At 36.1% G+C, this 13193-nt stretch overlaps 2 protein-coding genes across 3 annotated transcripts; one reads left to right on the top strand and one right to left on the bottom strand.

Annotated features, from left to right (window-relative positions):
• The first annotated feature begins 693 nt into the window (after window positions 1–693).
• LOC107804355 (uncharacterized) lies at window positions 694–5398 on the top strand. Its single transcript, XM_016628245.2, has 5 exons — window positions 694–1008; window positions 1100–1248; window positions 1671–1832; window positions 2627–2742; window positions 5007–5398. Exons 1-5 carry the CDS (start codon window positions 834–836, stop codon window positions 5032–5034), a joined length of 630 nt encoding a protein of 209 aa, XP_016483731.1. The 5' UTR covers window positions 694–833; the 3' UTR covers window positions 5035–5398.
• A 928-nt stretch (window positions 5399–6326) lies between these two features.
• Window positions 6327–8649, bottom strand: LOC107804350 (UDP-glucose 6-dehydrogenase 5-like). Of its 2 annotated transcripts, none has more exons than XM_016628238.2 (2): window positions 8196–8649; window positions 6327–7979 (listed from the first exon to the last, which is right to left on the bottom strand). In XM_016628238.2, the coding sequence occupies exon 2, from the start codon at window positions 7956–7958 to the stop codon at window positions 6516–6518; it is 1443 nt and encodes a 480-aa protein (XP_016483724.1). In that variant the 5' UTR covers window positions 7959–7979; window positions 8196–8649; the 3' UTR covers window positions 6327–6515. The 2 variants fall into 2 exon arrangements, with proteins under 2 accessions (XP_016483724.1, XP_016483723.1); XM_016628237.2 differs by having other exon boundaries at window positions 8148–8645.
• Between the last annotated feature and the right edge of the window lie 4544 nt (window positions 8650–13193).

Raw genomic sequence — 13193 nt, 5'->3', positions numbered from 1 at the left:
TCACCCTTTTTTTTCCCGACTGTAACTTCATTTTCGTGTTGTCCCATGTTATTTTTATCATATTTTTAAACAACATTTCCTTCTCGCCAGTGCTCTAGATCTTGTAATTTATGCTAAAATTTCGTTGAAGATTGATATTTCTTCTTAGAATGTCATTAAGAGAAGATAATATTATGTATTTGGAAGTGTCATTTGGTTAGGGGATGTTATAACGATCTAAATTAGAAAGATATGGAGTTGTTATTATTGACTTTTTGCTAATATTATTGCATTCCGGAATAGGGATAAAATTTGCGTACATACTACCTACCCCAGATCCCACTTGAGTAATTTCAGTGGGTTGTTGTATTCTTCATGTTGATAATGAGCTCGACAATAGTCGTGCTCGCTCTATGAACGAAAAGGTCCAACTATCACAAATGTCTTAAAACTATTATTCAACGTTGAGCAAGATGGCTCCACCACTGAAGAGATAGAGCTTTTCTTCTGTCTTATATTTAATGAATCGTATAAAATATGAAAATGAATTACATGGCACCAATATTTTTTTAATATAGGAAAAGCTTATTGATATAAATAAATATAGTTATTGGTGTACACCGTGAAATTGACAATTTTATGCTTGACATAAACCAAACTTATCTTTTTTGGTGGGTTAATAAAATAAAATAAAAGGGAAAAAGGGGAAGATTTTGGAGGAGCGACGTCGTCCTGACTCCTGAGATACAAGTGAAAAACCCCTATCAAAACCCCTTAGGTGGCCCAGTTCTCTTGCTCTTCCGATTCGATTGCAGTGCAGAGCAAAGCAGAGAGAGACGCAAAAATTTACATATATGATTCGTCAGACTTTCTGTTCAAACTCAGCATCAAACTCTCGTCGCTGGATTTCTTCGACAACACAACTTCATGGCTCCTCTTGGATGGACAAGATTAAAGGTGCATTCGCCGGCTGTCAAAAGACCTCCTCTGAACCTGAATTACCCACCTCTCAGTCATTCACTCTCCTTCGTAAGTATTTGTAATACACTGACAGCATATATAGTAATATCCTTTATTGTGTTGTCTGAGTTTACTCTTCCTATTTGATGGGATGTTTTAGGATTTGCGGACGAATTGAGCAAAGCGAGGAAATTGGGGACTCTGAAGCAGTACATTGTAGGGCGAAGTAGCGAAGCTACATTTGCTGATGCTTTTGAGAAGCAAGAATCGATTATCAGATATCTTGGTGCTTTGGATCCCACTGGAGAGGTTTTCCCCTCATTTTCCTTTTCTCTATAGCGCTTTTCTCTTTAACTTGTGATTTAGGGGGGTTTAACAACCTGAAGATTGAAACAATTTATGTTACAACCGTAGTGTTTACAAAGTCTGAACTTTTGATGGATTTCATAGATTCCCTGCAGTGGGAAAAGGAATTCAAAGTCCTTTTTATGTAAAATATTGTGCACCTCTTACTGCAGTTAAATGAAAATTTCACATAACTTAACCCAAAAGAAATAAAATTATAAAATTCTTTTCGGGACGAATAAAATATATTTGTAAACTAATGCGAAAGACAATCTTAGAAAGTTAGTATTCATGTGTCGGAGAGATGGAAGAAACTGTTATCGTGAAAAGACTTGGATAACCTTTTGAAGCCCTTTCTGTCGTTAATTCTTTATTTTTTAAAATAGAATCTTCAAACAATTCAAAAGCAAGAGGCAGCAAAACATTGCAAGTGCACAATAGCTGATGTTGAGAATACATTGGCAAAGTTTACTTGGGCAAAAGAAGCACAAACGAAACTTGAGAAGATGAAGGAAGAAGGGAAGCCAATGCCAAAGAACATGGCTGAGGTACTGTATATTGCATTTAAGATTGCTGCTCTATGGCATATTTTCACTCTTTGTTTTACTCCCTCCATTCTATTTTATGTGACACTTTCTTTTTTAGGATGTTCCAAAAAGATTGGTGAATTATCTATACCTGGAAACTATTAAATGTTAAAATATCATTCTACCTTTAATAAAATGATTTGTTTGGAGTCCACTTGATATAAAATCTGATGTTTTTATCAGGAGAGAGAAAGATGAAAGGACGCATGGAACTCTTATCTCTAATTTAATTGTCTGTAGTAAGGACAATTTTGGTACTTTGCGTAATAATTAGCTTATGTGACAAAAGTTTTCTTTTATTTCTTAAAATCCATGTCCCGTCAAATTTCTTTACATAAAATGGGAATGAGGGTATTATAGTTTTTTTAATTTCTTAAATCTTCTATATACCGTATTAGGTTTTCTGGTTGTTTGATTCTTTCACTTTCTGGTGAGATTTTTGGTTGCATTGTGGAGAGATGCATATTCTTTGTGCATTCTAAGAAAAGAAATTTTCTGTTATAGATGCCAGTAACGTGGGTGCATGTGTATCATTATGAAGTGTGTACGGGTTTGTTTCTCTGGTCCATTCATGATTCAATAGTTATGGGTTGTGGTGGAAATTCAATAGCACTTAAGGTCCTCATCCAAATAATTGGTTCTGCACGGAGTCTTCAGAATATGAGAAAAGAACGCATACAATATGTTCCAGTATTGGTGCTTCCTTTTTCTGTGGTTATATGAAGTTGACTTATATTGGGTTCTTCTAATATTAGGTTCAAAAGTTGATGGGTTCATCCCCGATGGATGTTGCACGATCGAACTTGGCTAAGAGTGGGCATATTAGTAGGAATGCATTCTGTCCTTGTGGTTCCAAGAAGAGATACAAAAGGTACTTCTGCTTTTCTTATTGTTAAACATGAATGGCTATTTCTGAATGTTTGAATTCCTTAGAGCAGGAAGAGAAATGAGACATGTGTTTATTAGATTGCGCTATTGGTTGCCAATGTTCGTGTCTTCTCGCCGTGTACTGTAAAGACTACCAAACTTTTTTCTTCCTTCTCCTTTTGCCATCTCTATTGACCAGTCCGTATTCCACAGGCGGTGTTAGGTGATTATCAAATGAAATGTCATATGTGATGCAAGAAACATTGACATTTCTGTTTCCATGATCTATAGAATCCATACATAGAGTGGGAGTAGATTATTAATCATGTTTGATAGGAGTTTGCAGATTCAACGTTTGCTTGGTTTCTGTCAGAGGTGATTTATGGTTTACTAACATTCCAATGTCATGATGTCACATCATTGACGCTGATCATCTAAGTCGTGGGTTGTTTCATCCTCAGAAACCTTGACCTATTTTTTTTTTCCCTGGGGCTTTTTGAGGGTGGGGGATGAGTTTCTGAGGCTCTTTAAACTGTTCATCTACATAAATGGCTGCAAACCATCCATGAATATGTTTGCTGGTATCTACTATGATAAATTGTTAAATTTGTCCCCCGTTATACTATTGGACCATAAAACTCCCTGCCGTCTTACTATTCGAACACATATACCCCTTCTTTGACGGAGGGGACACGTGACACGTATCCAAGTCTCTTGGTATATCTGGTCTAAAATTAAACTTGACCCGCTCCATTACCCAAGACCTATAACCTAACCCTCTTCTTCTTCCACCTTATCCCCCTCCATTCCTTTCTTCTTCCACGACCACCTCCCCCTACACTCGCCGTCACTGCCAAATAAGATTGGAAGTATAGTGGAGATCTGAGACACCCCATATGGTGCTACTCAGTTGGATCTTGAAATGCCGAAGAAGAGGTTGCTGCAATTCTGAGGCAATTTTATTGTCATTTTTACAAATAGGAAGTCCAAAATTTAAGGAACAAGCTTACATCTTATGGGAATTTCTGAATTAAGTTGAATCTTTCATTAGGACCTAGACTGAGTTTAGAAAAAAAACGTTGCTAATTTTGAAGATCAATGACCAAATGTCACTGCTGTGTTAATTTTTTTTGCTTGTGGTAACCAGAAATTGGCAACATTTAACATTATCTTCAAATGGTGATGAAAATGATTTTTGGTGATATATGTAAGAGTGAGTTGCAAAGGGGTTTATTAATAATGGTAAAATAGAGAGGAAAGAATTGTGTTCAAGGTAATTTCCAAATGGAGGTGCTGTAATTACCTAGGAACAGAACCAATTGGCTAATGTTGCTACACTTCCAGCTAGATTTTTGACCTCTTGTGTATATTTCTCCAGATCTGTGTATAAATATGTGTGTAGGTATAGAGAAAGGGGAAGAGAAAGTGCGAGGTGACAAATATAAAGATTCTCCATCGTTTCCGGCGAGTTCACTGGTAGAAATTCCGGCCATGGTTATAATAGTGAGAAGGAAAAGAGGAGAGAGAGATTAGAGAAGCAATGTGGGCGGACTTTGGGTCGGGCAATGTTTTTTTTGAAGTGAACCGGGTTAAAAGAAATGAGATGGGTCGATTTAATATGTGCCCAGATGTAAAAAGGACACGGATTGGTGCCACGTGTCCCCTTCGTCAAAGAAGGGGTATATGTGTTCGAATAGTAAGACGGCAGGGAGTTTTATGGTCCAATAGTATAAGGGGGGACAAATTTAAACAATTTATCATAGTAGAGGGACAGATCAGACCCTTTTCCGTTTTCTGTATGCTTGTATATTGGATATTCGAAATATTTTGTGCTCTGGAGCGATGAATATTGTTTATAGATTATGTATACAATTAGTGTTTAACCCTATATTATAATGTTATCTCCCCTCTCTCTGTCTCTCTCCAAAAGGAGCTCTGCTGTGGCTGTCTTTTTCCTCTTTTGCGTTAGCCCGCCCTCCCCCTTTTTTTCACGTGATACGAAGGACGTGCACGTCTGAGTTAACTCATTAGCCCATCAGCCACTGAATTTAAAAATTGTTAGAGCATAACCGACTGGCGTAGATGAGCTGCTTCCCGGAGATATCACCGCGGGATATTTGCCCAATCTCTGCTCCCAAGATCTAGGAGAAAAAAAGGGGGGGGGGGGGGGATAAAGGAACTGCATCAATAGTGGCTTCTCTAGCCTACTCCCCACCCCACCTTCCCCTTTTTTTTGTGCTTATTGTCGTGCTGTTGTGGTTTGTGTAGGTGTTGCGGGAAGGATTCAACAATTTAAAGAAACAGGAGAGAATAAGTCAACAAATCTAGCTAAAGATGAGGGGCAAACATGTCCAAAAGAAGAAATTCTTCAATGGTCGGAATGACATTTCCTTTTTGTACTCTTGATATTCTTTTTCCCCTTTTCTCCTGGCGTACGTGAAAAAGAGTGACAAACTCATTTTTATTCGGTCATGGTTTGGTCAATAGAACTAGAGTCGGCTTCCTTAATTAAGTCCGTTGTTCCTCAGTAGCTCGGTAATATTTAGTGTGGCAGATTGTTGATTACTAGCAATAACTCGTGATTCCAAACGATGTGCAGACGGCTTGTCAGTTGATTGCTGTGGGTGCCAATGTTATGTCGTTTAATAATTAGAAATGAACCTGTATGTTCGCTAATGCACATCAAAATTCACCTTCTGCTTTAGTCCTATCTAGTTTCAAGGATAATTGGTGATAAATTAAGAGAAAAAACTGGTTTTAAATTATTTTATGATTAATTATTGATAAATTCTGTTATTAGGATCAGTTTAAGTCAGTTAATAAACTTATCAGTATCAGTTTGATTTGAAAAATTGTTATTAAACCATGACAAACAATACAATCAATTCAAACATAGTTTTTTTAGAAAACAATACAGTACATAAGTACAATACACAATAATGAGAAATAATAGTTTCGAACGGAGTGCAAGAAAATTTGCTGAAAACAAATCCAAGAATAGCAATCTTTCCAGAGATTGCGTTGAACATTGAGGAGAGTAGGAGACAACTCTGCTAACAAAACGATTCTTTTGATAGTCATTCATTTGCTTCCACATGAAAGTTAGATCTTTAACTCTCTTGGCTGAGAAGGAAACATTCTTTTCTTTGTTATTCGTTTATTATTAATTTTTGAACCTTTTTGTCATTTCCAGTTCCTTTTTTCGTTTCCCATAAAAGTCTTATGGATTTAAGTCCAAAACTCATTAATGCAGTTGCTCTGAACGTACCTCCGACATGTTCGTCATTTGGTTAAATTGTTAAATTATGGTTAATAAACCATATCATTTTCAACGAGACTTGCCAGTTCCCAGCACTGGTAGAGACCCAAGATATTCTTTCTATGACATTAGCTCTTCGTTTTCTTTGCAAAAATCGTGTAGTGACGTTTGCTATTACTGGCACTGCCACTTTTAAGTTCTAGAAGTCACTAGCTTTGCTTTTGCTCATCTTTCTATATATTAAAAAAAGGAGTGTTTTTCCCTCCATTGTTCAAAAAACGGAGATTCTGAGTTATAAAATATATATATCAAGAAGAAAATGCCCGAACTAATCAAAACAAGGCAAATTAGTTATTGTAGTACAAGGGATTAACATCATGATCCAGGAAGCTGATGTTTAAACTGAAAGAAAAGAAAAAGAGAGACGTATTTTGAACCATAGTAATTTAAAAAATGAAAGAATTGGATCTTCCTCTCATTCCTAGTGCTTAAACCAGGGGAAGGCAACCTGAGGTTTCTTATGCCACAGCTGGCATATCCTTGAGCCATGCATCCAAAGGTTTCCCAATGGAGTAGACAATGAACCCGATTTCTCTGAGCTTCTCCGCGTCAACAACATTCCTCCCATCAAACACGAATGCAGGTTTTTGCATGTTATCATAAATCTTCTTGAAATCAAGCGTTTTGAACTCATCCCACTCAGTGAGAATGCAGAGACCGTGGGCGTCTTTTGTTGCCTCATAAGCATCCCACACGACGTTAACCTGCTTCACTGCACAAGGGCTCATTGGCTGCAGGTGAGTTGGATGATCCCAATCAAACTTTTTCATTGACAGATCCTTTGTTATTTGATCCTCAGTAACTTGTGGATCATATATACTCAAGTGAGCATTGTCTCCCAACAAGCCTTTACACACATCAATTGCAGGAGTTTCCCTAGTATCACCTGTGTCTTTCTTGAAGGCAAATCCAAGAATGGCAACCTTCTTTCCAGAAACTGTGTTAAACATTGAGGAGACCATTCGGTTAACAAACCGATTCTTCTGGTAATCGTTCACCTTGATCACTTGCTTCCAGTAATTGGCAACTTCTTTTAGGCCATTACATTCACATATGTAAACCAAGTTGAGGATATCCTTCTGGAAACAAGAACCACCAAAACCAACACTGGCATTGAGGAATTTTGGTCCAATTCGGGTGTCCTTACCAACAGCGTTGGAAACTTGTGTAACATCAGCCCCAGTAGCTTCACAAAGTGCTGACATTGCATTAACAGATGAAATCCTCTGAGCCAAGAAGGCGTTGGCAGCGAGCTTTGAGAGCTCGGCTGACCAAAGATTGGTGCAGATGATTCTGTCTTCAGGCACCCAATGCGCATAAACTTGTTTGAGGGTGCGGATCGCCTTTTGCCCTTCAGGGGTATCTCTTCCTCCAATTAGAACGCGGTCTGGATTAAAAAGATCCTGAATTGCAGTTCCCTCAGCAAGAAATTCTGGATTTGAAAGGATTTGATAGTTAATTCCCTTGCTATTATGAGTGAGTATTTTCTCAATTGCCTCAGCTGTTTTCACAGGAACAGTTGATTTCTCCACAACAATCTTATCGTTCTTGGATACGTCTGCTATCATTCGAGCAGCACTCTCCCAGTAGGTAAGGTCTGCAGCTTTTCCAGCTCCAAGTCCTCGAGTTTTCGTTGGGGTGTTAACAGAAACAAAGATGATGTCTGCTTCTGAGACATGTTTCTCTACTTCAGTACTAAAGAAAAGGTTCTTTCCTCGGCGTTGCTTCACCACATCATCAAGGCCAGGCTCATAGATAGGCAGCTGATCACTATTCCATGCTGCAATTCGAGCAACAGAGATATCAATAACAGCTACTTCAATTGAGGGGCATTTGAGGGCAATGACTGCCATCGTCGGTCCACCAACATATCCAGCTCCAATGCAACAAATCTTCACCATTTTTTCCCTGCAATATGAAACCTGAAAAACAGGCAAGTATTAGATTCAGGACCAAGCTTCAGATTCCACAATCTTATTACCAATGCACAAGAATACACAAAGAAACTGAAACAAAGAAAAAGCTAAGTAGAAGACAAAGAAAGGAGCAAACTGAGATAGTATTAAACAAAAATTGAACTAGGGAGTTACCTCAGGCAATTTGAAACAAGAACTATAGACTACTTCAATAAAAGTTACCTCAAGGAATTCCAAACAGCTTTTAGAAAAGGAAAATATCAAGAAGAAAAGGGAGTCGAAGAGCTTCAGTGATGGTTCAAAGACGTGGAAATACCGCTTTATATAATGGAAAAGAGACTAAGGGGTGTAAGCCAATGGACTCTCAAAAACTAAGTAAAGTGCCAAATGTAAGATTTAAAGTCTGATTCAGAATGTTCAACACGTTTTTAAGAGGGACCTTTCAGTAACTAACAAGATAATTCCACCATCTCTTTCTGCCTTTTCCCTTCAGCAAAGACAGAAACTTTACACTTGGACTGGTTTCTGACCACCCCCTCTCAATCAAGTTTCAATTTTGAAAGAATGGTTTAATACTCTTACAAACCTTTTCTGCTAGAGTTAAAGTTCATTGCACGGTTAATGTTACGGATGATGCATTTACACAATCAGGTTATTATTAAATAAATACAGTTTAAAGTTCACTATAGTGAAAAAAAAGGTAAGTGTATATAACTTAAATGCTTATGCACAAGTTCAGTGGCGGAGCTAGCACTTAATCATGCGTTCGGCTAAACTCAATAACTTTAATGCAAATCTTATATTTATCTTAAGAAATTCATTGAATAATTATAAATTATTAATTTAAAATTCAATAGCTTAAAAGTATTAAAATCTTGAATCCATAAACTTTAAGTCGTGGCTACACCTCCACAAAAGTACTACCGTGACCCATTAAAATGTGGAAAAAGGTAAAATAAATTGGAAAGGGGTTTTAAACAAGCAAAAAGAAGAAGAGTCTTGGTTTATGATCACAAGGAAAATCCATTTACCAAAAGAAAAAAGGACATATTTTTTACCAAGTAGATTGATCTTTAACTCCAACCTAAATTTTACAAGAATGGATTTTGAACAAAACAGTATCACAAGGTGTGGAAAAACCTTCTTTTTTTTTTATAATTATTATTTTGTTGCAAAGTGAACCAATTTAACTAGAGGTGCAATTTTCATGTGAAAATGAGGTTGTAACCCAACAAGAAAATTGTTTTTGACTGGTACAGTAACAGAAAGAGAAGAAGAAAAAGAAAGTTCAGAAAGAACGTGTTGCGTTTGTTCGAAGGGCATTGAGTGAGATTAAAGAAAGATTAATTACAGCTAAGAGCATGTATTAATAGTTTAATACATTATGGTTAGAGGAAAAAAACAAGAAGTACTTATTAGAAAGCTTGCTTTGAAGGCAACAGAGCTTGAGATCTAACGTGTTGGGTACCTGAAAAATGGCCTCTTCAGCAACAAAATGAAAAGGTGGTACACAAGCTTTAACTTCACTACTTATGGACGGTGAGAGACAAATTTATTTTGCTTAGTCTTTTTCTTTTGGAGTGTGGAAGGAAAGCCTGGATTATTTTATTTAGGAGTTTATTATTAGCAGAAATGTTCGGGACCCCTCTGTACTGACAACTTTTGTTTAGTTCATTCTTAAATTATACGTGGTCTTTAATAATCTTGACTCTCCTAGATGTTGATGTGGCAAAGAGCGTGAATACACTCTCTTTTAGGTGGGATGGAAGAGAAATTAAAAAATTAGCTTTCAAATAGGATATTTTTAAAATATTAATTGTCACATAATCAAATATAATGATTTATTTGTTCCAATTCTAATTATATTTCCTGTTGTTTCTTCTTATGGTTTTGAAAATTTTGATTAAAAAAAAAAAAAGAGTAGAAGTTTTGCTTAGATCGGTGATCAATTCAGTCTAAAGAGATACATGCACTTTTATAGAAAAACGAAGAGGAAATAGCCTTCCATTTCTTGATTTGTATTTAGTACTTAACAAATAGAAAATAATTTATTTTCCAGTAGGAGTAAACGATGAAAATGCTTCATATATTCTTAAAATTGTAAAAACATACACCGATTAAAGTAGCAATTCATGGTGTCTAGACATATTACATAACACCTTCAAAGATATTTAACCGGTAACGTACTAAAGATATTAAATTTGTTACTCTAAATAACTTCTACTATTTTCTTATGTATATACAACGAATTTTGGGGAAGGCAATCAGTATAAATGCTTAAAAATTATTCTGGAAGCTTAATGATTACTTCATCCGTTCACTTTTACTTGTTCACTATGAATTTTGCATACCTCTTGAAAAATAATAAATAATGTGCATAATTTAATATGGTACCCATATTAATTGATGCATGTTTTTTATGGATTTGTTTGAACTGAGTAATCAATACTGTGAGTATAACAGGAAAAAAAAAATTGTCTCCTCTTGATATGCTAAAGTGACAAGTAAAAGTAAAATTTATTTTTAGAATACTAGACATGTAAAAATGAACGGAATGACCGTTCTAATACTCTATCCGAGAGTTATCAGTATTTATCAAATCTGTTCCTATCTAACGGAACGCTATTGGATCAAATGACAAAAATATTATTGAAAAAAAGATGGGTTTTTCCGGATGAAAAGAAAATTGAATTCACGTAATAGGAGAAAGGTTTTCCATTCCTTAGCCGGAAAGATATGTGGCCAGGTTACGTCACAGACCTCGATTGTTATGTAGTAATTAATTTTTTTGATAGTTTAGGGAATGAAATCGTTTAACCAGGAATCACTCTGTTGGCAAAATTGAGGATCTCATGACCTTAACTACATTTGTCACCTTGGGATCTGAAAATCTGATACTTATGAGATTTCTCCATATAAAATCAGGTTTTTTGTTTGCCATTGTACGTAATTATTAATGACAACTCATGAGAGATATTCCAAGAAATATTGAATTTTAAATAGGTAAAATCATATGGGCGTGTGTTAAATGATGATGATTGCATATATAAACTTGCAATTTATCCTTTCTCAAGCTTTACTCTTTTTTTTTCCTTTTTTTTAAAAACATTTCTATGGCGTGATGAATTATAAAAGCTCCACAGCCTTTCTTGGAATCAAGTTATTCGAACACTGGATGGAGTCTAGTTGACAAGTTGAGTGTGTGATAGACGTTTGTAAGAATGTATGTACCAATTATTTTTAGTAATAAAAATAAATGAAAAAAATATTATAATTTATAAATTGGTCAAATATATAAAAAGAAGCAAAACGAGAAGTACAAGAAACGGCTGCATCTGGCAAATGCTTTAGCTTTCAAGAACAAGCCATGGCGGTCATGTGCAAATGGTCAAAATTATGCCATCTTCTTGGTAAATTAGTTGAAACTTATTATATACTATTCTTATATTGGTTTAATACGTATTTGGCATTAGTTTCCGCGATTTTTAAAATCAAGTCAATCGTGAATCAAATGTAAAAGTAGTAAAATTGAATAAATGTCAACTAATTGGCTATTTTATTTAAAATTGTACTATTTATAATTCTACTTTATTTTGACTTTTTACAAATGTTAAGAGTGTTACGAAACAGATAACTTGATATTTGTTATGATCAGATGCAAAGTATTACATCGATTTTTACATTGTCTATTTTAAAATAGAGAACAAGTTTACGCAGAGGAGTAAAAAATGAGAAATGTGTACGTTCTGTTTTGTATCTTCACCTTTCGTTTTGTATATCTGAAGAAGTTTCTGTTATTGTGCAGAAATCAACCAATAATTGTGAAAGAAATAAAATGAGTAAGAACCCTAATTTGAGAGAGAGAGAGAGAAAGCAGCGTGTGAAAATATCTGAAAAGAGGAGAAATGAATTGTCATTTATTTTCAGAAGAATCTAGTTATATATATATATTTACCATACAAATGAAAATACAATTGGGCCATCAATACAATTGGGCCGGGTATATCTACAAACCAAATACTATTTTGACTGAGGCCCAATGTTGCAAACTACTTCCCCCTCCCCCCCCCCCCCGAAGCTGGAGGGTGTAGACACTCCAAGCTTGCACAGGAAGTGAGGATGTAGAGGTCCAGGTAGATGCTTGGTCAGCATGTATGCAAGCTCAGCAAAATTGGGGCCAAACAACAAGGAAATCAAACCTGAATGTAGACTATCACATACAAAATGACAATCAACTTCAATATGCTTCGTGCGTTCATGAAATACAGGATTTTTGGCAATATGTAAAGTTGTTTGGTTGTCACAAAAGAGGAAAATAGGTCCAGAAATACGCAAGCCAAGATCACCAAACAAGCAGACCAGCAAAGAAATCTCAGTCACAGCCATTCTCAAAGCTCGATATTCAGCTTCAGCTGAAGAAAGTGCTACAATAGACTGCTTCTAACTCTTCCAGAAAATAGGACTGCCCCCAAGGTGATGTAACAACCCGTTATGAATCTTTTGGAGAAAAGCACAAGCAATCCAAGCAGCCCAATCTGAATCTGAATAGGCTAGAAGAGAGAAATCAAAGCTGGCAGATAAGAGAAGACCTTGGATAGGGTCATTCATTAGATATCTCAGGACATGAAGATTTGCTAGCATATGAGCAACATGTGGAGTCTGTAAGAATTGATTGAGATGCTGGACTGAAAATGAGATGTCAAGCCTGTTATATTGAAGAAAATTGAGCTTGTCAACCAACCTCATTATAAGTGCTAGGATCAGAAATGGGGTCACCCATATCAGCAACCAATTTCACACTGGGATCCAAAGGGGTGGAAACAAAAGTGAAATTTTCATAATGAAATTCAGCTAGGAGGTTAGAGGTGTACTTTTATTGGCTCATAAGATAACCCTGCTGATGAGGAATGACTTCTAAACCTAGGAAGTAATGAACAGTTCCAAGATCCTTTATCTTGAAAGTGTCATCCAGAAAAGTTTTCAGAGAATTCAATTCACTCACATCATCACCGGCCAACAAAATATCATCTATATAAACAACAATCATCACCAAGGAGGATCCATAAGTCTTAGTGAAGAGAGAGTAGTCATTCTTACTAGATGCATAACCCTTGGAGACCAAAGACTCAAACAATTTAGCGAACCATTATCTGGATGCTTTCTTAAGTCCATAAAGTGATTTTTTGAGTTTGCAAACCAAGGGAGAGGAAGAGGAAGATT

The sequence above is a fragment of the Nicotiana tabacum genome, chromosome 4, assembly GCF_000715075.1.
Source record: "Nicotiana tabacum cultivar K326 chromosome 4, ASM71507v2, whole genome shotgun sequence".
Taxonomy (NCBI): Eukaryota; Viridiplantae; Streptophyta; class Magnoliopsida; order Solanales; family Solanaceae; genus Nicotiana; species Nicotiana tabacum.
Note: the sequence above shows the minus strand (reverse complement) of the source record. Positions and strands in the feature narration are given on the sequence as shown.

Coding starts and splice junctions, on each gene's coding strand:
- LOC107804350 (XM_016628238.2), bottom strand. CDS start 7,958: ATGGTGAAGATTTGTTGCATTGGAGCTGGATATGTTGGTGGACCGACG.
- LOC107804355 (XM_016628245.2), top strand. CDS start 834: ATGATTCGTCAGACTTTCTGTTCAAACTCAGCATCAAACTCTCGTCGC. Junction 1,249..1,670: donor CTTTGGATCCCACTGGAGAG/GTTTTCCCCTCA, acceptor TTTTTAAAATAG/AATCTTCAAACAATTCAAAA. Junction 1,833..2,626: donor TGCCAAAGAACATGGCTGAG/GTACTGTATATT, acceptor TTCTAATATTAG/GTTCAAAAGTTGATGGGTTC.